Source organism: Gorilla gorilla, chromosome 1 (genome assembly GCF_029281585.2).
Source record: "Gorilla gorilla gorilla isolate KB3781 chromosome 1, NHGRI_mGorGor1-v2.1_pri, whole genome shotgun sequence".
Classification (NCBI taxonomy): Eukaryota; Metazoa; Chordata; class Mammalia; order Primates; family Hominidae; genus Gorilla; species Gorilla gorilla.
This window is the reverse complement of record NC_073224.2, coordinates 212,098,752-212,122,035: the sequence shown is the minus strand read 5'-3', so window position 1 is coordinate 212,122,035 and position 23,284 is coordinate 212,098,752. Positions and strand designations below refer to the sequence as shown.

Sequence of the window (23,284 nt, the reverse complement as noted above, 5' to 3'; positions counted from 1 at the left end):
AGTGATGATTTGGACCCCTGCTTTCTGACTGGACCTGCTCCTGGCTCCTGCTTGTCCGGAGTTTTCATAAACAGACTAGGGGACCCCTAATGCAGATTCCCTGATAATCTACAGGCCTAAACATGAATTAGAAAAAAGTGAGTAGGGTGCCACTTTTTGGAGAAGGGCTGGATGAGGAGAAACAATAATCACTCCAATCTCCGAGTTTTGCCCTTTAGCTTCTCCCCTTTGAGGGCAAAAGGCTGACGGTCTTAACCTAAACTCTGGAGGAGGATGTAGTCCCCAGATTTTTTCTTTCTTTCCTTTTTTTTTTTTTTTTATGAGACGGAGTCTCGCTCTGTTGCCCAGGCTGGAGTGCAATGGCGCGATCTCGGCTCACTGCAACCTCTGCCTCCCGGGTGCAAGCGATTCTCCTGCCTTAGCCTCCCAAATAGCTGGGATTACAGGCATGTGCCACTACGCTCGACTAATTTTTGTATTTTTAGTAGAGACGGGGTTTCACCATGTTGGTCAGGCTGGTCTCAAACTCCCGACCTCAAGTGATCCGCCCGCCTCAGCCTCCGAAAGTGCTGGGATTACAGACGTGAGCCATCGCGCACGGCTTAGTCCCAAGATTTTAGAGCCAAGAAGCGTTTGCAGGAGGACGTAGGGAAAGACTGACTCCCCTCCCTACAAAGCCCGTTTTCCTTTGACACCTCCTGGCCAAGGAAAACCCTAACCACTGGAGACTTCCAGAGACGGCCAACGCGCACAAGCGCTGAAAACAAAAAATCCCAAAAGCTCCTCTGTCCCCACTAGAAGCACCGCCCCCCGTACGGGCGTGCGTGAGCGTGCGTACGCACAGGCTGCTGGGATGTCGCTTTTCCCTTCTAGGTCTTCCAGTTTCCCGGCGTGCTTCGGGCGCGCCAAATGGGAGGGGGAGACGCAAGATGGCGGCAGCCGCGAACTCCGGCTCTAGCCTCCCGCTGTTCGACTGCCCAACCTGGTGAGTGGCGGGGCGGCCAGGGCTAGAGTGGCCCGGCCGGAGCTAGCCTGGGCTGGAAGGGCGGCCCTTTTTTTACTTTTCTGCTGCGAGCCGAACGGCTCAGAAACCCTGGAATGGTTGAGGAAAAACTGTTTGCTGCACCGGGCCGGGCGACGTGTTGAAGAACCGAGAGCCTGGAGCCCAGGCCCAGGAACTGAAGAAACCCGGGGTTGGGGGCTCAAAGGCGCTCACTTAGGCAGCCCCTTTGAGCGATTAGCCAGTCGCCGGAGCGCTTCGAGGCCTTGGCCCGAACTTACGCCCAACTCTTGACTGAGTGCCTGGTGCTCTCGTGGAGCATCGCATCTGGCCCCTTCCTGTACGTCCCGAGCGCGCTCGAGCCAGCCCCGGCCCCAACCCTACCTCCAAGCCCCGCATCCCTCTGTGGTTGCTGCATCTCTCGTGCGGCACTTGTCTGTCTGCCACAGAGAACACGAGGGTAGGTTAGCGCCATCGCTGCCCTCAGGGAGCTCCCAGTCTGTGGCACTAGTAGGCATTAGTAATGGTTGGCATGAACCTTTTTTATCCCTTCGAAAGTTCTTGGGAATAATGAAATAATTTAATTTGGTCTTTGAGTAGGGTACAAGTTGAATAAGTATGAATTACCTTACAAGGAAACGCTTCTGAATTAAGAGTTTTTTTCTGCTGTAGCTCATCGCAGTGTATTGTTTGTTGCTTGTCTCTGTCTCCCGTTGTATTGCCATCCTCAAGGGCAAAGACTGCATCTTTGTATTCCCAGCTCCTAGGCCTGAGTCAGGCACATAGTAGGAATTCAGAAAGTATGTTTTGGATGTAACATTCCTCCTTTTTCCTGGACAAAATGGCCTTTTGTCCGGTGCATTGTCCTTTCCATAGAGGAGGGGTTGGGGCAGGATTGTGAGATGACTGTGTTGCATCTTCAGTTAGCTAGACAAGGATACGTTTTTTCATGTGCAAATCTAAACGTTCTAGTGAGGTGGTTCTTTTTTCTAACTTCAAATTAGCAAACCCAAAAAGCAAGCAAATGTGTGGCTATTTTCTGGATCGCTTTGCACTTTTGTAGTAGTTGCTTCAGTCTACAAATTCTGTATCCATTTTGATCCCTCGCTGTATTGATTTCAAATTTGGGCCGAGACAGCAAACATAGTTAGAAAGCACTGTTTTTGAGATCACCTACCCTTTCCTTAGGATCTGGTAGGTACCAGGCACCGTTAGGTGCTTTGACATATGTGAGTCTTCCTTGAATGGTACGGCTGTAGGATATAGAGGAAACGTCCCCTAATCATGCTGTTGTAGAAAGACCTGTTTCAAGGGTAACGTATTCATTTGGTACCTGGTTTCATGGGGCATGATTTTGAATTGCCCTAGTTCCCTAATTATGCACCTCTGATTTGGTTTCAGAGCTCAGGACAGTACTCTTTGCTTACTCTGTGATGAGACTAATCTTGATCAGCCCCAAACAGCAACTAATTTATTCGATCTTTATATGATATTGGAGTAGGGGTAGATTTCAGATTCAAACTCCAGGTGACTAGACCACCCCAGCTATCGTACTTGCACTCGCTATGCAGTTCTTTCTCTGAGGTGAAGATCCAGTGTTAAAATATAGGTTTCTTGGTGCTGCTCTAAATACAGATCTACTAAAATCTGTTGCAGAGCAATTGAATCACTAGGGAAGTAAGTGTCAAACGTAGAATGGAGCTGTAATAACAGTGAAGTGGATGACATTTCTGCTTGAACATGAACTAATTATAGGCTGGTAGGAGAGCTGCAATGTTGAATGGGACAATGGTTGTAAATAGCATTTATAAACTCATCCTGAAAATGCTTTTTTCTATTTTTATTTTTCAGGGCAGGTAAGCCCCCTCCCGGTTTACATCTGGATGTAGTCAAAGGAGACAAACTAATTGAGGTATGGAAATACATGTCTTACTTTTTTGCCCACCACACTAAAGATTTTTGCCAGTGACTCACTTTTCCACCCCCTCTCCTGTGCTTTGTTTTCCAGCAATGCTACTTTCTTTCATCCTGATTTTTTTTTTCTGTTAAAAGCACATGGTGACATCACACATTTAAAGCTTATGTCTACCACAGATACTCAATTTTTTGTGACTTCTCTCAAATGAAGGGTTTTAATAGGTCATGGGTCCTGTGGGCCCCAGTCAAACTGGAAGCCCTGTTAGCTTGGTCAATTCCCTCTCCCTGAGTACATGGAGTTGTGTAAACCGTGCAAGGTATGCAGTAACTGAAGAAAGTGAATGATATATATTGAGTTTAACTTCTAAGTTAATTTTAAGAGATTCAGGCCCAACTCCTTATAAGAAGTATGGTAAACTAAGACATTTACTCAAAAAGATAATGGAATTGTGGTGAAATTCATTAATTGATTCTTTCAAAACATGTATTGAGTGTTTACTATGTGCCAGTTACTGTGCTTGGCATACAGATTGCAGCAGTAAGCAAAACCAACATGATTTCTCTCCTCAAGTCATCCAGTGGGAGAGACAGAATCACACCAAAAAATTACATAATTATATTTGAATTAAGTACTATAAAAGTTTAGCAGAATTCCAGCTTTTATACAAGCCTCTAGAGAGAACATCACATAGGGGTTCAAGAGAACATGAGTTTTTATTAGCTATTACTTTGCATAAATTTTTTATAATCCTTACGGTATTATTTATTTACCAAGAGATGGATATTAAGCCCACTATGACCATGTAGCTGTGAGTCTCCCTGTATTAGACCAATTTTATATTTGCTTGCTCAGCTAGAATTTAGGTTCAAGGCCCCATTATTGAATGCAGTTTTTTCATTGTGGTTTTTTGGTATTTAATAAAAATGTTGCAGTTCCACGGTTGCTAGATTGAAAAGCTATCTGAGATCTTTTGAAGGTTACTCTGTAAATATATTGTTGTCACTTTTGAGATGTTATAGAGATAACCAGGTATTTTGCAAAGTATTAAGGCATGCACGAGTTTTAATGATTTCTCCTGTTATGAATACATCATGGACTCAGCCAGTCACAGAGAGCCCCTTTGTCATGGGTTCTTCTCTCTTAAAGATTTAAAACCTCAAGATTATTCAAAGAAATAATTTAGCTAAAATATCCGTAAAACCTTTTTTGCTATAGATTGTTCCACAGTTACAAAATATTTGTTGCTAAATAGCACAAAGCTTGAAGACATATAGGGATCTGTTTTATTACTAGAATTTAGCAAATCTTTAGTTTGCAACAGGAAGAAACAGACAGGGTTGCCTAGTCTTAATGATAACATCACATTCCTTTGTGGAATAATTGGTATTACATTTTCAAAACACTCTAACTTTCCAGACACTCCTCTGATCATTGGTGCCTATTAGCTGATAACGTTCTCTTTCGATGTTGTTAAGTGTGCTGAGTTGCCACAAAGTTGTCAAGTTACAATCCTTAGACATCACTGTATTCTTGAGAGGCGTAGACCTGAGATGTGCTTATTTTTAGATTTAAACTTGATCAGCACTTGATACTAACCGAGCTGTCTATATCCTAGCCTTGTGTCAAAGGCTTGTGATGTGTTGTGATAGCTGGGTTTAAGAAGTGCAATATTAAAACAAAAGCCATGAGTCTTTTAAGCCCAGTGTGTAAAGATACACTCTGAGTTATAACTCAGAGGCACAACTGGATAGCGGTACTGGCCATAGCTAGTGAAGAAGCTACGGCTTTAGTGACTGTTGAAAGCCGGTGCATTATTTCATTCACTTGGACAGAAGCAGCACATTGTTCAACATCTAACACATTTCCTTGGTTCTAAGACATACTGTTTTCTGTTAAAATTCCATACATTTTGGCCAGGCGCGGTGGCGGCTCACACCTGGCCTCCCAGCACTTTGGGAGGCCGAGGCGGGCAGATCACCTGAGGTCAGGAGTTCAAGACCAGGCTGGCCAGCATGGCAAAACCCCGTCTCTACTAAAAGTAAAAAAATTAGCCAGGTGCAGTGGCACACGCCTATAATCCCAGCTACTTGGGAGGCTGAGGCAGGAGAATCGCTTGAACCCAGGAGGCAGAGTTTGCAGTGAGTGGAGATTGCACCACTGCACTGCAGCCTGGGCAACAAAGCAAGACTCCATCTCAAAAAAAAAATTCATACATTTTAACATTTCTGTAATTGGGGTGCCTTTAATACTGAATGTGTACATTTAATTTGGAGGCCCTCTTTTTTTTTCCTCTCAAAGAAATCCCTAAATCTCTAGTATGTCTTTTGGCACCCTAGATTCATAGAAATTTAGTCATTGTTATTTTAGAACCCAAGAGCTGGTGGTCTTTCATGTTCCTTCAGCACAATCTGTGAGCACTGTGGTTAGCAAATTTAAGTTTGTGACAGCATAATCCATGTGCATATAAATATGAATGAGAAGTGCAATGAGATTCAGCCCAAATAGCTATTACCTAGAGAGAACAAGTTGTTGAAATTTCTGGGCTCTCTCTTAATCCTGAAATAATGTCTTATTTTTAACTCAAATCTTAAAAACCTTGGGTCAAAGCAGACATGAAGGTGACTGACTGAGCTGTCAGGCTGTTGAATCTTGGTTCTCCATAGTAGTGTGGGCCCAGAACAAGCTCTTCCAGCAGCAGATGGGCACTGCCAGATAGGGTTTCCCAGAGGTGACCCACATATCCAAGCTAGCCTGAATTAATTGAACCTTAAGGCTGAGCTTGAAAGAAACTGGCTAAGTGATTGTTTAAGGAAAAGAGTGTGACCCACAGTACTTATTCCCTCCTTAAAATATTCCTTGCCATATGGTGCATTTTTTGATGTAAGTAGAATGAAGAAAATATATAATGTGGTTAAAACAGCTTAGACTCTGAAGCCAGACAAATCTGAATTTCTAACCCGGCCCACAAGTATCTAACTGTGTGAACTTGAGTATGTTAATTTCTTTATGCCTCAATTTTGTCATTTATAAAAATAGGAAGAGAATAGTATTACCCACCTCATAGGGTGGTTGTGAGGATGAAATGATATAACGTAAAACTCATAGCATAGTGTGTGGCATAGAAGCGCCTAGCAGTTGTTACTGTAATCAGTGCTGAAAGTGTGCTTGCATGAGGTGTATCTTTTGGGTTTGTAAGGGTAGAATGGTAGCCCATTGTGAGTTAAAGGACTTAGCCAGGAATGAAATATAAGCTTCTTGATTCCCAGCCGGGTACTAACTTGACTATACTCTACTCAGCTTTATGCTGTATTTTCTCAGGGATTTTAGGAGTATAGTGTGAAATGTGAACTAGAGTTTAATGAGACCTCATGTTTAAAGGAAAAACACAACATACCCCAAGGAGAGTTATTCCTCAAGTGCTCCCACTAGATTACTAGACCACTAGCACTGGAAGAAGCTTTAGCAATAATTCATCTAGAGTCCTTCATCTATAACAGTCCAGTTTATAACCGATCTGTGGCAAAGGCTTTACTGATCCAGGATTAAAAGAAATATAAGGACAGGTATAGCAAGTTTTTTATTTTTATTTTTTGTTTGTTTTTGTTTTCGAGATAGAGTCTTGCTGTCTCGCCCAGGCTGGAGTGCAGTGGCCGATCTTGGCTCACTGCAAGCTCTGCCTCCCGGGCTCATGCCATTCTCCTGCCTCAGCCTCCCGAGTAGCTGGGACTATAGGCACCTGCCACCACGCCCGGCTAATTTTTTTTTTTGTATTTTTAGTAGAGACGGGGTTTCACTGTGTTAGCCAGGATGGTTTTGATCTCCTGACCTTGTGATCCGCCTGCCTCGGCCTCCCAAAGTGCTGGGATTACAGGTGTGAGCCACCGCACCCGGCCAGCAAGCTTTTTATAAAGCTAAATTTAGCTCAGGTCTAGCACGGTGGCTAACACCGGTAATCCCAGCACTTTGGGAGGTTGAGGCTGGCCATTCACCTGAGGTCAGGAGTTCGAGACCAGCCTGGGCAACATGGTGAAACTTGTTTGTTTTGAGACTGTCTCAAAAACAAACAAAAATACTTTGGGACTATGGCAGCATGATTAGAATAGAAATAGGTGTTTATACTTCATTCCTTTCCCAAATATACATTTGAATGTTTATTTTCTGAGAAGCAATCTTATTACAATTTTTTTTGGTTTCACTAGGCTAAAAGCAATCTTGTTACTTTATAGACATGCATTGTGCTTCTTGTTTCCTAATTGATCTAAAATTAAGATCCAACAGAACCTTTTTTCAGAAGACAGCTACTCTTCATACAATTGTTGATCTCAGGCCAGGCGCGGTGGCTCACCCCTGTAATCCCAGCACTTTGGGAGTCCAAGGCGGGTGGATCATGAGGTCAGGAGATCAAGACCATCCTGGCTAACATGGTGAAACCCTGTCTCTTCTAAAAATACAAAAAATTAGCTGGGCGTGGTGGCACACACCTGTAGTCCCAGCTACTCGGGAGGCTGAGGCAGGAGAATGGTGTGAACCCAGGAGGCAGAGCTTGTAGTGAGCCGAGATCACGCCACTGCACTCCAGCCTGGGTGACAGAGACTCGTCTCAAAAAAAAAAAAAAAAAAAAAAAAGAATTGTTACTGTTTTGAGGGCAGGCCACTTATATCTAATAGAATTAAGAAAAGTTGGGCCGGGCGCAGCGGGTGGCTCACGCTTGTAATCCCAGCACTTTGGGAGGCTGAGGAGGGCAGATCACGAGGTCAGGAGAACGAAACCATCCTGGCTAACACAGTGAAACCCCTACTAAAAATACAAAAAATTAGCTGGGCGTGGTGGCGGGCACCTATAATCCCAGCTACTTGGGAGGCTGAGACAGGAGAATCTCTTGAACCCGGGAGGCGGAGGTTGCAGTGAGCCAAGATCGCACCACTGCACTCCAGACTGGGCGACAGAGCGAGACTTAGTCTCAAAAAAAAAAAAAGTTGGCCAGCCGTGGTGGCTCACACCTGTAATCCCAGCACTTTAGGAGGCTGAGGTGGGCAGATCATGAGGTCAGGAGTTCAAGACCAACCTGGCCAGTATGATGAAACCCTGTCTTTACTAAAAAATACAAAAAGTAGGCCGGGCTCGGTGGCTCACGCCTGTAATCCCAGCACTTTGGGAGGCCGAGATGGGTGGATCATAAGGTCAGGAGTTCGAGACCAGCCTGGCCAACATGGTAAAACCCCGTCTCTACTAAAGATACAAAAAATTAGCCGGGCATGGTGGTGCGTGTCTGTAATCCCAGCTACTTGGGAGGCTGAGGCAGGAGAATTGCTTGAATGCAGGAGGTGGAGGTTGCAGTGAGCCAAGATTGCACCATTGCACTCCAACCTGGGTGACAGGGTGGGACTCCATCTCAAAAAAAAAAAAAAAAATTAGCTGAACGTGGTGGTGCACACCTGTAGTCCCAGCTCCTCAGGAGGCTGAGGCAGGAGAATTGTTTGAACCCAGGAGGCGGAGGTTGCAGTGAGCCAAGATCATGCAACTGTACTCCAGCCTGGGCAACAGAGCGAGACTCCATCTCAGAAACAAAAAAGAGAAAGAAAAGTTATTTTCATACCAACACTAGACAAACACTACATTGAGGAGATGAATTACCATCCATTCTCCAAAAAATGTTATTTTAGTAAATTATTCTGAGTACTTTATGTTGAAGAATAATGGGAGATTTTTTTTCTCCTTGGAAAGGATTTATTTTTCTTTTTTTGATGCGAGGAGATGGAGTTTTTACTCAATCTAATGGAAAGGAATTTTATCTACTCAAGATTCTCTATTTGGGAGAGTTTTTGGTAAATGCTGTTGAAACAAGATTTAAGTAATATTTAATTTAATATTTATTTAGAAACTGATTATTGATGAGAAGAAGTATTACTTATTTGGGAGAAACCCTGATTTGTGTGACTTTACCATTGACCACCAGTCTTGCTCTCGGGTCCATGCTGCACTTGTCTACCACAAGCATCTGAAGAGAGTTTTCCTGATAGATCTCAACAGTAGTAAGTAACTCCCTCCCAATTCACATGTTACCTTTAGGCAGTATGAAAATACTCTTTGGGTTCTTTAGTTTGGAAATTACGTTTTATGGAAAAAGTTAATGTTTGGTTTTTAAATCCACCCTTCTCTATTTCTGTGATTTTTCTATTTTCCTGAGATAATTGCTAACTGACTGTGGAGAGAAGAGGGGTTTGGGGAGCACTGTCCTGGAGGAATCAATAAGCAAATATAAGCTGGATGTGGGGACTCACACCTGTAGCTACTCAGGAAGCTGAGGCGGGAGGATCACTTGAGCCCAGGAGTTCAAGACTGCAGTGAGCTATGATCACACCACTGCACTCCAGTCCAGGTGACAGAACAAGACCCCATCTCTTAAAAACAAACAAACAAAAAAGAGCTGGGTGCAGTGGCTCACTCCTGTAATCCCAGCACTTTGGGAGGCCGAGGTGGGCGAATCATTTGAGGCCAGGAGTTTGAGACCAGCCTGGCCAATATGGTGAAACCTCGCCCCTACCAAAAATACAAAAATTAGCTGGGTGTGGCGGCAGGTGCCTGTAATTCCAGCTTCTCGGGAGGCTGAGGCAGGAGAATTGCTTGAACCCAGGAGTGGAAGGATTCAGTGAGCTGAGATGGTGCCACTGCACTCTAGCCTGGGCAACACAGCAAGATTCTGTCTCAAAAAAATAAAGAAAAGGAGAAAGGCACCCAGGAACTAGGGACCATGTGTGTTCAAGTGTTTATAGGACCATAATAAATTGTGATTCTGTTTCAGCAGAAGCCATGATTAGCTCCATTAATGTAATAGAGCAGCAATATAGGGCGTTTTAAGAATGATTGTCTTGAGGAAAATTTCATTATTCTGGTTCTTTATCCCATCTCTGTTTTGCTTTGACTATGAATAATACCAGTTTTAATTCCATAAGCAAGGCCAGGCATGGTGACTCATACCTGTAATCCCAGCACTTTGGGAGGCCGATGTCAGTGAATCTCTCAAGCCCAGGAGTTCAAGACCAGCATGAGCAATGTAATGAGACCCGCGTCTCTACAAAAAAATATAAAAAGTAGCCCTGTATTGTGGAGTGCACTATGGTCCCAGCTGCTTGGGAGGCTTAAGTGGGAGGATTGTTTGAGCCCAGGAGGTGGAGGTTGCAGCGAGCCATTATCGCATGACTGTACTCCAGTCTGGGTGACGAAGCAAGCCCTACCTCAAAAAAATAAAAATAAAATACTCCATAAGTATTAATTAATTGAAGTATCCATAAGCATACACCAATTAATAAGAGTTTAAACTTCACCTAAGATAATCCACAGAAATGCAATTGAGATTTAACTGCATGGGGCCCTGAAGTTTGTTCATTTTGCCCATGTGTGAATACAGTGTAAAATGTAAAGGGTCCTGCTTCCTGGGCATATCATGTTGGACTCCACCACTCTCCTACTACCATACGCAGAAACATACACTCACACATCACCCTAATCTGCTTATATAAGGGTCTTGGAGAGCTTTGTCTCGCAAATACTTATCTTTTCTCTCTCATTTTATAACATGCAGAATGCCAACAGGGGAAAATATTCAGAATCTATAGTAGGATTTTGGCTTGCTTTGGCATTGATATTGCACCTGTTTCAGCCAAGCTCTTTCTTGTCCTGGGGAAAACCTAAGCATAACTGCCACCAGGCCAGCAATTTCTATATTCTTTTGACTTGGAGCTGGAGAGGGAAAACTACAGTGATGTCCAGCTCCTGCTTTGGGAGGCATGGCTTCTGCTGGGTTGGAGCCATTCTTATTTGACCCAGAATGGAGCCAAGCCTGTATGGCAGCAGAGAACGGGCAGTGGTATTTGTTATTTGGGGGAACAACAGGTCTGAGGATATAAGAAACCCACCGAGGAGATTCAAGGCTCAGTGAGGGAGTTTCCTTCTCACTGTAACACATGATGGATGTGGTGGACCCAGTGCCATTTTCATTTTTTAAAAAGCTGGAGTTTCTGACCATGATCCTGACTATGGCATTTTTAAAATAAATTAAAAACAGACAAAAAGGCAAAACTGATATGCTGGGGGGAAGCTGACCTGATAAGAGAGTTGGCGATCATACTCTTCCTTCTAAAACTCAGGTTGTTTTTGTTTTCCCCCTTACGTTTCTGATTTGGTTATTCCCAGCACACGGCACTTTCTTGGGTCACATTCGGTTGGAACCTCACAAGCCTCAGCAAATTCCCATCGATTCCACAGTCTCATTTGGCGCATCCACAAGGGCATACACTCTGCGCGAGAAGCCTCAGACGTTGCCATCGGCTGTGAAAGGAGATGAGAAGATGGGTGGAGAGGATGATGAACTCAAGGGCTTACTGGGGCTTCCAGAGGAGGAAACTGAGCTTGATGTAATTCCCTGTTTATGTCATTGTTTTGTCTTTGGGGACCCTGGTTTTTGCAGTATATAGCTGTTCTATGTAGCTGGAAATGCCAGTGACTTAGCAGCAGGGGGTTCTCTTGAGTCCAGTAATGGGCCTTTGGCAATCTGGTGTGGCCAGCTGTGACAGCTCTCGGAGAGCCACATTGTATGGATTTGGTTGTGTATCACCAGGCCTAACAAGGAGGCTGAGTCCCAGCCACTAGTCTCCTTGAGCTGTTTTGTGCACCTTCACTGGCTGTTAGAAGCTAAGACTGGAAGCTACATTTCTCTGTCCCTTGACTGCTTAGAGCTAATGCTGTCCAATATGGTAGCCACTAACAATATTTCAAGTATTATGTAGTCACATATGGCTAGTGGCTGCTATGTTGGCTAGTGCAGAGAGAGAATCTTTTCATCCTCACAGAAAGTTCTGTCAGACAGCACTGGCTTAGAGAGACTGAATTTTCATTCATTCATGTAGCTTTTTTTGGTGCTATCTCAACAGCCCAGGAATCTTCTGAATAGAGCCAGACTGCTTTTGTTCTTCCATGGACCTCGCTGTCCTGAGGGCCATGAATTTTATAAGATTTAATTTTAAGGTGCTAGAAGTTTTCCTTTTTTGAGGCTGACCCCAGTAGTTTGGTGTGGCTATAGTCCTTTACATAGCCGTCACTGCACTGGTGTGATTGGTCTGTTCAAATAGACCAAATGCAATCATGTCCTTAACCACCCACCTGCATTTACTATTCCTGTACACCAAGGCAGTTTCCTGGCCCTTAGGAAGAAAAGCACGATAGAAATTGTACAATTTAGGCCGGGCACAGTGGCTCAACGTTTATAACCCCAGCACTTTGGGAGGCCGAGGTGGGCGGATCACCTGAGGTCAGGAGTTCGAGACCAGCCTGGCCAACATGGAGAAACCCCGTCTCTACTAAAAATACAAAAAATTAGCTGGGTGTGGTGGTGCATGCCTGTAATCCCAGCTACTCAGGAGGCTGAGGCAAGAGAGTCACTTGAACCCAGGAGGTGGAGGTTGTGGTGAGCCAAGATCACGCAATTGCACTCCAGCCTGGGCAACAAGAGCGAAACTCCGTCTCAAACGAAAAAAGAGAAATTGTACAATTAAGAAGTCGTTTTCTTTTGAAGAAGTGGCTTCATAGCCAGGGACCTTGCTGTTGCCCATTTCCCCTTTAGGCCACCTTATCCAGGCTGCTGCTATACTTCCATGGCTTTTAGTTCAGTATATTAGGTACTCCCTGGATCTTCATTCTTAAGACATTTAGAATATCTCAAACTTGTGGTTTGTACCAGAAAGGAATAATTTCAGTGGATTGGGAAGAGGCAAGCAACAGAGCTACAGCCAAGTTAATTATTGAGATAGTTATGAATAGAATTGGGGCCAGACACAGGATGGGGCATGACAAAATATTGACGCCAAAAATTAAGTGCACTAGCAGTGTCCTTAATTTTGAAGGAGAAAGCTACTAGGAAGGAAGCAGCCAGTTGTCCTTTTTCATCTCAATTTTGTTACTTAAAAACAATTATTGGCATTCCTCCCAGCCACATTTCCTTTTAATTCTTAGCTTATTGTGGGCATGAAGACATGATAGCCTTTCTTCAGCAACAACAAAAAACACAACTCAAGGATATTTGCACAGATGACCTGTTCTCAGCTCAAGGCCCTTTACCTCTTGAATATCACTGCCCCACTAGTCAATGAGGATGTTCCACTTTCTTTCTAATGAGACTTGAGACTTGTTAGTATTCGTAGTCTCGGGACAGTATGAATCTTCTCTAAATGCAGAAGCATCTCAACTCCCTTTGGAGGTCAAGATTAGCCCCTCATGCCTTCCTGACCTTTATTTAGTATGATTTTCTCCATCAGATTCCCTTTGTACTGACTGCTGTCTTTCCTGTATGAACCCTGGCTTAGAACCTGACAGAGTTCAACACTGCCCACAACAAGCGGATTTCTACCCTTACCATTGAGGAGGGAAATCTGGACATTCAAAGACCAAAGAGGAAGAGGAAGAACTCACGGGTGACATTCAGTGAGGATGATGAGATCATCAACCCAGGTGAGGTATCTTGCTAGTTTATTCTGATGAAAAAGCTGTGGTTGGCCCGGGCGCAGTGGCTCACTCCTGTAGTCCTAGCACTTTGGGAGGCCGAGGAGGGTGGATCACTTAAGGTCAAGAGTTCAAGACTAGCCTGGCCAACAAGGTGAAACCCCATCTCTATTAAAAAAAAAATACAAAAATTAGCTGGGCGTGGTGGTGCTCGCCTGTAGTCCCAGCTACTTGGGAGGTTAAGGTAGGAGAATTGCTTGAACCCAGGAGGCAGAAGCTGCAGTGAGCCAGGATTGTGCCATTGCCCTCCAGCCTAGGTGACAAAAAAAAAAGAAAGAAAAAGCTGTGGTTGGTCAGGCATAGTGGCTCATGCCTGTAATCCCAGCACTTTGGAAGGTTGAAGTTGGTGGATTGCTTGAGGCCAGGATTTCAAGACCAGGGTGGCCAACATGGCAGAACCCTGTCTCTACAAAAAATACAAAAATCAGCCAGGCATGGTGGCACACATCTGCAGTCCCAGCTACTCGGGAAGCTGAGGCGGGAGAATCGCTTAAACCTGGGAGGCAGAGGTTGCAGTGAGCCGAGATTGTGCCACTGCACTCCCACCTGGGTGACAGAGTGAGGCTGTCTCCAAAAAACAGTTTCCAGGGTTGGACCTAGAAATTTATATATTTTTTAATTTTTCTTTTTTTTGTGTGTGTGAGACACGATCTCATTCTGTCGCCCAGGCTAGAGTGCAGTGGCACAGTCACGGCTCACTACAGCCTTGACCACCCAGGCCCAGGTGATCCTCCCACCTCAACCTCCTGAGTATCTGGGACAACAGGTGCACGTCACCACGCTCAGCTAATTGTCATATGTTTTGTAGAAATGGGGTTTCATCATGTTGCCCAGGCTGGTCTTGACCTCCTGGGCTTTAGCGATCCTCCTGCCTCAGTCTCCCAAAGCACTGGGATTACAGGCATGAGTCCCCATGCCTGGCTGAAATTTTTATTTTTTATTTTTTATTTTTATTTATTTATTTTTTGAGATGGAGTCTCGTTCTGTCACCCAGGCTGGAGTGCAGTGGCGCAACCTCGGCTCATGCAACCTCTGCCTCCTGGGTTCAAGTGATTCTCCTGCCTCAGCCTCCCAAGTAGCTGGGATTATAGGCTTCTGCCACCACGCCTGGCTAATTGTTTTGTATTTTTAGTAGAGACGGGGTTTCACCATGTTGGCCAGGCTGGTTTTGAACTCCTGACCTCAGGTGATCTGCCCTCAACCTCCCAAAGTGCTAGGATTACAGGCGTGAGCTACCGCGCCCAGCCCAAAATTTATATTTTTTAATGAGCTCCTGTTTGTACAACAGCCAGCAATTTGGGAACCACTGGACTAGACAAATTTCTTTTTTTTTTTTTTTTTGAGACAGAGTCTCGCTCTGTCGCCCAGGCTGGAGTGCTGGAGTGCAGTGGCACAATCTCAGTTCACTGCAACCTCCGCCTCCTGGGTTCACACCATTCTCCCGCCTCAGCCTCCCGAGTAGCTGGGACTACAGGTGCCAGCCACCATGCCCGGCTAATTTTTTTTTGTGTGTGTATTTTTTTTAGTAGAGACAGGGTTTCACCGTGTTAGCCAGGATGGTCTCGATCTCCTGACCTCGTGATCTGCCCGCCTCGGCCTCCCAAACTGCTGGGATTACAGGCGTGAGCCACCATGCCCGGCCTGACAAATTTCTTAAGTCTCTTTCAGGAGTGAGGATCTGATCTGCTCTGTTTTTCTCACTGAAAATTAGTGCCCTCGGCCGGGCACGGTGGCTCACCCCTATAATCCCAGCACTTTGGGAGGCCAAGGTGGGCGGATCACGAGGTCAGGAGATCGAGACCATGCTGGCTAACACGGTGAAACCCCATCTCTACTAAAAATACAAAAAATTAGCTGGGTGTGGTGGCGGGCGCCTGTAGTCCCAGCTACACAGGAGGCTGAGGCAGGAGAATGGCGTGAACCTGGGAGGCGGAGCTTGCAGTGAGCCGAGATGGTGCCACTGCACTCCAGCCTGGGCGACAGAGCAAGACTCCGTTTCAAAAAAAAAAAAAGAAAGAAAGAAAATTAGTGCCCTCGAGCTTTCTTAGGGAAATGTGTTCAGGCAGTATAGCATAGTGGTTAAGAGCACAGGCTCTGAAACCAGAGGGGCCATGAGAGAAGTTTGGGATACCTTTTTAGAGACATTGTCTCTTTCTTAATCAGCTTGGATATTTTTGTCCTTTCTCTTCTATATAGAAGCCATTTGTTCATTGAGCATAGATTGATGGTGAATATAATACCAGAGTGTCCTCTTTAAAGGCATGGATCCTAATATGTGAAAATCCAGACTTAAAGCAAATAAACCAGGGGCTAATTATAATTACTCAAATTAAATAGTGATTCTTTGTTTTCCAAAGGGATTTCTGGGAGTTTTTCTTTCTTTCTTTCTTTTTTTTCTGAGACGGAGTCTCCTTCTGTCGCCCAGGCTGGAGTGCAGTGGCGCGATCTCTGCTCACTGCAAGCTCCACCTCCCGGGTTCACGCCATTCTCCTGCCTCAGCGTCCCGAGTAGCTGGGACTACAGATGCACGCCACCACACCCGGCTAATTTTTTGTATTTTTTAGTAGAGACGGAGTTTCACCGTGTTAGCCAGGATGGTTTCGACCTCCTGACCTCATGATCTGCCCGCCTCGGCCTTCCAAAGTGCTGGGATTACAGGCGTGAGCCACCGTGCCCGGCCAGGAGTGTGTCTTTCAATAACAAGCAACCTCATTGAAAATAAGATGACAACATCTATTAGGGAAATGATTCCTTCTGTATCACTATATTAAGTTAACTGGGGCTTGCAGTAGTTTTCTCTAGTAGTGGTACATAAGTTGGTGCCTCTGCCTGTTTCCACTCACATTCAACCTTCAGTGAGAAAACTCCACCATCCTTGGTGATCCAGCCCAGTCATCCCCTCTGTGCTCCAGAAACACTGTTGTGCACTTCTCTTGAAGCACCTCTGTGTTGTAGCCTATCTGGCTCTGTGACTGTGAATTCAAGGGTGGGACAGTATCTTGCTCTTCATTTCCTGTGTAGACGGGGGCATCAGAGCCTTTAGTGCAAGTCTTGCTTATATACAGTTCAGGCCATTCAAGTCAAAAGGCCAGGTTCAGTTTGAAGCCCTGGCTTTGAAACCAAAATCTGTTGTTTTGCTAATAAGCAGGCATTAGCAAGGCATTTGATATGTGACCTCTTGACATGTCATTGTTTTGTCACTGATATGGAACTGATAATGTCTACTCTTCTTTTCTTTCCCCTCAAAAGAGGGAGTTATACAGAATGGGAAAGAACTTGGGGGAAGGCAGCACAGCACAGTGGTGCAGATCACAGGCCTGTTTTGAACTACTTGGACTCAAGTCCTGGCTCCTGTACTCTCCACCAGAGCAACTGGGCCAGTCACTTTGCTCCTCCAAGCCTCAGTTTGCTTTCTCATCTACTACATGTTGATTGTGGTAGTAGCTACATCACAGGGTCTTTGTGAGGATTTAGCACAATGCCCAGCACCCAGGAAGCACTCTCTGTGTTTTACAACTTTAATATGAGTTGTTGTGATGGTTTGTTTGCAGTGACTCCTGTGCCCTTATCCCTCCCAGTAAAGTACCAACCCAACCCTGCCCTCTTCTCTTTTTGCAGAGGATGTGGATCCCTCAGTTGGTCGATTCAGGAACATGGTGCAAACTGCAGTGGTCCCAGTCAAGGTAGGAAGCACATGAAATGCTATACAGTCTGTGTTTTAAAACCTGCTCTTTAGGCCAGGCGCGTTGGCTTATGCCTGTAATCCAAGCACTTTGGGAGGCTGAGGCAGGCAGATCAAGAGGTCAAGAAATCGAGGCCAGGCACAGTGGCTCACACTTGTAATCCCAGCACTTTGGGAGGCCAAGGCAGGCAGATCACCTGAGGTCAGGAGTTCGAGACCAACCTGGCCAACATGGTGAAACCCTGTCTCTACTAAAAATACAAAAATTAGCCAGGCGTGGTGGTAGGTCTCTGTAATTCCAGCTACTCGCGAAGCTGAGGCAGGAGAATCGCTTGAACCTGGGAGGCGGAGGTTGCAGTGAGCTGAGATCGCACCATTGCACTCCAGCCTGGGCAACAGAGCAAGACTCCGTCTCAAAAAAAAAAAAAAAAAAGAAGAGATTGAGACCATCCTGGCCAACACGTTGAAACCCTGTCTCTACTAAAAATACAAAAATTAGCTGGGTGTGGTGGCGCATTCCTGTAGTTTCAGCTAATTGGGAGGTTGAGGCGGGAGAATCGCTGGAACTGGGGAGGTGGAAGTTGCAGTGAGCTGAGATGGTGCCACTGCACTCCAGCCTGGTGACAGAGCGAGACTCCATCTCAAAAAAAAAAATAACCTGCTCTTTATGTGCTGTTGAGTGAGTGCTTAATTTTAAAATACATACCATGCTCCTCTCCCATTTCTCATTTGGAAATGAAATCAATGTTTAGGGAATCCTGGAGTACCACAGAAAGGCTATAGATAACTAGCCAGCTTGATGTTTCATGTAAATAATGTGCAATGTGAATCTGTAAATTCATTTTCCAGAGGGGTGCAGAGAGAGGCCCACCTTCTTTTGGCCTTTCTCTTCGGACTCAAAGTAAGCTATTAGGTGGAGGAGATGCATTATTGTAATACCACACAGTTTGTCATGCCTTTATTTTATGAGTGGCAATGGCACAGATAGGAATGTCAGCCCAGATGTGGATTAAGTTTAAAGATAAATATGTTGGCTGGGTGCGGTGGCTCACGCCTGTAATCCCAGCACTTTGGGAGGCCGAGGTGGGCAGATTACAAGGTCAGGAGATCGAGACCATCCTGGCGAACACGGTGAAACCCCGTCTCTACTGAAAATACAAAAAAAAATTAGTTGGGCGTGGTGGTGGGCGCCTATAGTCCCAGCTACTCGGGAGGCTGAGGCAGGAGAATGGCGTGAACCCGGGGGGCAGAGCTTGCAGTGACCCAAGATCACACCACTGCACTCCAGCCTGGTCGTCAGCGAGACTCCATCTAAATAAAAAAGATTGTATGTTGAAGAACCAAGAGGTAGAAGTTACAGAGATGCTCCGATCGTTCAGCATGTGGAAGAACTACCAGATAGCTAGAACTGTCCAAACAGCAACAAACTTCCCCTTAAGAGTAGTGAGATCCCTGTTAATATTCAGAAGGTGATTAGAAAATGCTGGTTAGAAATGATATAGAAAGTTTTACTTTTTATAAAAAAAAAATCTCTAAAATATATTAGACTAAGTAAGATCTGTCAGAGTTCCTGCTTAGACTTTGTTTAATCCAAAAGGAGTATAGGAGTGAGCAGGATGTTTCATGAGCTTTAGTCTAGTATGGAAAAGTAGATGTTTTTCTGTGGGACTCCATAATGCCCCTTGAGCTTTTTTTTTTGTTTGTTATTCCTTTGGAATGTTTTCTTGTCATTAAAGTACAAAATCAACAGGTGTATAGTTTTATGTCAATTTTATTGCAGTATAATTTACATATAATAAAATCTACACATTTACGTGTGTAGTTTTGGCAAATATATGTGTAACCACCACCATAATCAAGATAGAGAAGATTTCTCTCACTCCAAAAAGTTGCCTCATAGCCCTTTGCAGCAGCCCACTCCCAGGCCCAGGCAGCCAGTAAATATTTTCTTCACTGTAGATTGGTTTTGCTCTCAGATTAATGTTTAAAAATTGGACACCAGGTCGGGCACGCTGGCTCACGCCTGTAATCCCAGCACTTTGGGAGGCCGAGGCGGGCTGATCACCTGAGGTCTGGAGTTCAAGACCAGCCTGACCAACATGGAGAAACCCTGTCTCTACTAAAAATACAAAATTAGCCAGGCGTGGTGGCCCATGCCTGTAATCCCAGCTACTCCGGAGGCTGAGGCAGGAGAATGGCTTGAACCCAGGAGGCGGAAGTTGCTGTGAGCTGAGATCGAGCCATTACACTCCAGCCTGGGCAACAAGAGCGAAACTCTGTCTCAAAAAAAAAAAAAAAAAAAAAAAATTGCACACCAAACATGGACATACCACATTTTTTCCCCCTCAAAAAAGGGTAAAATATCTATTGCCATCTTTTATCATTTCCATTTCCTAAAAGGGATTTTTTTAAAAATGTTTTTTATTTTTGAGACAGAGTCTTACTCTGTCACCCAGGCTGCAGTGCAGTGGCACCATCTCAGCTCATTGCAAACTCTGCCTCAAGTGATTCTTGTGCCTCAGCCTCCCGAGTAGCTGTGATTACAGGCACCCGCCACCACGCCTGGCTAATTTTTGTATTTTTAGTAGAGATGGGGTTTTGCCATGTTGGCCAGGCTGGTCTCAAACTCCTGATCTCATGTGTTCCTCCTAAAAGGGCATTTTAATATGAAATAAGAAAGTGAGCTATGTAACTTTAGGATAAAGAATGGTCATTAAAATTGATATGTTTTACTTTATGTAAAACTCACAACACCATCCTTCTTGGCTGATGTAGGATGGTGAAAACTTTGTTATGGAGCAGTGTTTGGGAACCATGGTAGATGACTGGAAAGGTCTCTTCAAACCGTAAGATTTCAACATCATGAAATAGGTTGTCTGGAAAGGAGAACAGGCTAGAAGTTAGGAACCTTTCCCAAAAGCCATTTTTTTAAGGCTGGAATAGAAAAAGCTAACCACTCTTGGGCTTCACCTCTTGTCTTCTCTCTCCAATCTCTCCCCTCTCCTCATCGTGAACTGTAGAAGAAGCGTGTGGAGGGCCCTGGCTCCCTGGGCCTGGAGGAATCAGGGAGCAGGCGCATGCAGAACTTTGCCTTCAGCGGAGGACTCTACGGGGGCCTGCCCCCCACACACAGTGAAGCAGGCTCTCAGCCGCATGGCATCCATGGGACAGCACTCATCGGTGGCTTGCCCATGCCATACCCAAACCTTGCCCCTGATGTGGACTTGACTCCTGTTGTGCCGTCAGCAGTGAACATGAACCCTGCACCAAACCCTGCAGTCTATAACCCTGAAGCTGTAAATGAACCCAAGAAGAAGAAATATGCAAAAGAGGCTTGGCCAGGCAAGAAGCCCACACCTTCCTTGCTGATTTGATGTTTTTGGTCATGGAGAAGGGTGGGATTGGGTGGGAACGGGGTGGAAGGGTGATGGGGAGCTAATGAACTAGGGAGAAAAACTTTCCATGTGTGCGGTATCGTCTTTCAGAATGTCTCCTGGCATCCTAACCATGTAATATGACAATTGGGGGTGGGGTTGAAATAGCCCATAAAGACCTGTCTTCACAACACTTGCAGTGTAGAGAAAGGCTTCTTATATCCTTTTCAATAGACTGCCCTGGCTCTTTCCTAGGCCTTCCACTACCTCCTTTCTTTCTCCCACTTTCTAGGATCATTTTTATGTAAAGTCACATATCCCAGGCCCTCAGGTTGAATCCAGAGCTGTAGAGGTTACAGTAGCATCACCAGCCTTGGGGGTCCAGGGCCTAATTTATATTCACTATCCTTCCAAGTCCCAGGTAGCAGAAGGGTTGCCATAGATCTCAGTTTGATCAAAAAGAAGGCTTAGAATTCTGCAGTTAAGCTGAGGTTTAAACTAAAAAATGTTTCCTTGGGTCAGTGGTTTTGAGGTCCAGTAGTTAGGCTTTTTCTCTTTTGTCCTTCCTGTTGGAATGAAAACATTTCGATTTTCCTTCATCTGTGACTGGTGCCATAGACACAGGTTTATAGTTTTAACTTACAGTATTGTTTGAAATTTACCTGTTTTTCTTGTCAAACCTGAGCACTCCTCCTGCTGAAGTTTCTTATTTAATTCCAGAGTACTGTCCTCTACTCTAAGGCATTACTTTTAAGTGTATTATGAAGGCAGTTTTCAAAGGATATGACCAGTTGGGGTAATTCAAATTAAAAAGGAAAAGATTTGTTTGGAAGTAACTGGTGTCTCTAAGAGGAATTTTTAGATGTCAGTTTGGAGGCTCTTTCCCCCCTCAATTGAGAGCTCTTGTTATTCAGAGCTCCAAGACTAGACCTGGCTAACAAACATAGGAGACAAAGTTAGGAAACATTGATACAAGCTTTGTACAGAGATTTGTACATTTGTGTAATAGGCCTTTTCATGCTTTATGTGTAGCTTTTTACCTGTAACCTTTATTACATTGTAAATTAAACGTAACTTTTGTCATTTGGGTGCAGGCTGTGAATTTGTCTCTCAGTCACTGATTGCCACTGCCATCTGGAAATGTTTGCTAAAGGCACAGTCACTGGGCTTGGGAGGCAATGCTCCATCCCCATTATATTACAAATAAAGATGCCCTAAATGAGTGTGGAAATTCTAATGAGAGAATCTAGTCCCCAGACTGAAGCCTTACAAAGCAGCGTTGGTTCTGAAGTGCTTGGTGCCCTTCATCAGGAGACCTCATGACGGGAGACCGGGCTTTAGGGCATTTGCATAAGCCCTATCACCCACCCTGTGGTTAGAGCTCTGTGCATTTGAGCCATAGCTTGGTGACACAGGAGCAAACGGAAGCTAAAGGTAAGTAAGTTTAGGAGGGATTTCAGCAAGAATTTGAATTGAAGGAATATGCCTGCATACGGAATCTCATTTGCAGTAAGTATACTGTGTTTGTGAGACTTACATGTGGCTTTGAGATGAAGATGCCAGCTAGGTTCCAGATCCTTGGGTCAAGTGCGGACTCGTAGGAGGAGCAACGTTCTGAAGAACAGAAATTCATAACATCAGCTGTGCAAAGAGTTGACTTCCCCACAGGGTCTGTAAAAATGAGTGTCCTCATCAGGACAATACCTTCCTCTCGTTTTAGTGAAGATGGTACTGTTGGTAGTGGTGAACAATCACTGAGCACCTGCCTACCTATCTACCGTGTATCCATTTACAGCATGTCATCTAGTTCTCATAGCCCCAAGAGGAATTCTGTTTTTATCCCCATTTTATAGATGAGAAAACAGACTGAGACTAAACAAACTTCCCTATGAGCCCCCTGTACTGAAGACAGGATTGAAACTCTAGTCTGAATCCAGAGTTTAAGGTGGGGATATGCTTGGTCCATAGGTGGCATACACTTTAGTTTTTGTATTTTTAGTGGAGACGGGGTTTCACCATGTTGGCCAGGCTGGTCTCGAACTTCGGACCTCAGGTGATCCAACTGCCTTGGCCTCCCAGAGTGCTGGGATTACAGGCGTGAGCCACCGAGTCTGGCCTGTTTTGTAGTTCTTTAAAAGATGTCCAAACTGAACAATTTACTGGAAGTGTGTTAAAGTATGTTAGATATAGCTGAGATAAAGTCCTTCCTGATGAGAAGGTTATGCCATGCATTTTTTTTTTCTTTTCCTTTTTTTTTTTTTTTTGAGACGGAGTCTTGCTCTGTCACCCAGGCTGGAGCACAGTGGCACGGTCTCGGCTCACTGCAACCTCCGCCTCCCAGATTCAAGCAATTCTCCTGCCTCAGCCTCCTAAGTACCTGGGATTATAGGTACGCACCACCATGTCTGGCTAATTTTTGTATTTTTAGTAGAGATGGGGTTTCACTGTATTGGCCAGGCTGGTCTTAAACTCCTGACCTCGTGATCCGCCTGCTTCGGCCTCCCAAAGTGCTGGGATTACAGGCGTGAGCCACTGAGCCACCATGCATTCTTGCTTTCAGAATCAGTTGCAGAGTGAAACTTGGATTGGCATTTCAAAGAAGGCACAACAGAATATACATACCTGCAAGGATTTTTTTTTTTTTTTTTTTTTGAGACAAAAGTCTCACTCTGTACCCCAGGCTGAAGTGCAGTGGTGCGATCTCGGCTCACTGCAACCTCTGCTTCCTGGTTCAAGCCAAGCGATTCTCCTGCCTC

At 44.8% G+C, this 23,284-nt stretch overlaps 1 protein-coding gene and 1 non-coding gene across 4 annotated transcripts; both read left to right on the top strand.

Moving 5' to 3' along the window:
• Nucleotides 1-873: 873 nt before the first annotated feature.
• PPP1R8 (protein phosphatase 1 regulatory subunit 8) lies at nucleotides 874-21,611 on the top strand. 3 transcript variants are annotated; one of them, XM_063701209.1, is made up of 7 exons: nucleotides 874-985; nucleotides 2,852-2,912; nucleotides 8,875-8,950; nucleotides 11,112-11,332; nucleotides 13,277-13,421; nucleotides 17,091-17,155; nucleotides 20,175-21,611. In XM_063701209.1, exons 1-7 carry the CDS (start codon nucleotides 930-932, stop codon nucleotides 20,526-20,528), a joined length of 978 nt encoding a protein of 325 aa, XP_063557279.1. In that variant the 5' UTR covers nucleotides 874-929; the 3' UTR covers nucleotides 20,529-21,611. The 3 variants fall into 3 exon arrangements, with proteins under 3 accessions (XP_063557279.1, XP_004025319.1, XP_063557280.1); XM_004025270.5 differs by having other exon boundaries at nucleotides 8,797-8,950; XM_063701210.1 differs by lacking the exon at nucleotides 874-985 and adding an exon at nucleotides 1,319-1,460.
• LOC115932366 (small Cajal body-specific RNA 1) lies at nucleotides 4,498-4,663 on the top strand. Its single transcript, XR_004068655.1, has one exon.
• Nucleotides 21,612-23,284: the final 1,673 nt, after the last annotated feature.

Bases quoted from the DNA above. Each gene is read 5' to 3' on its own strand.
- PPP1R8 (XM_004025270.5), top strand. From the start codon at position 930: ATGGCGGCAGCCGCGAACTCCGGCTCTAGCCTCCCGCTGTTCGACTGC. The intron at 986-2,851 runs GTGAGTGGCGGG...TTTATTTTTCAG, and splicing joins CTGTTCGACTGCCCAACCTG to GGCAGGTAAGCCCCCTCCCG. The intron at 8,951-11,111 runs GTAAGTAACTCC...GGTTATTCCCAG, and splicing joins CCTGATAGATCTCAACAGTA to CACACGGCACTTTCTTGGGT.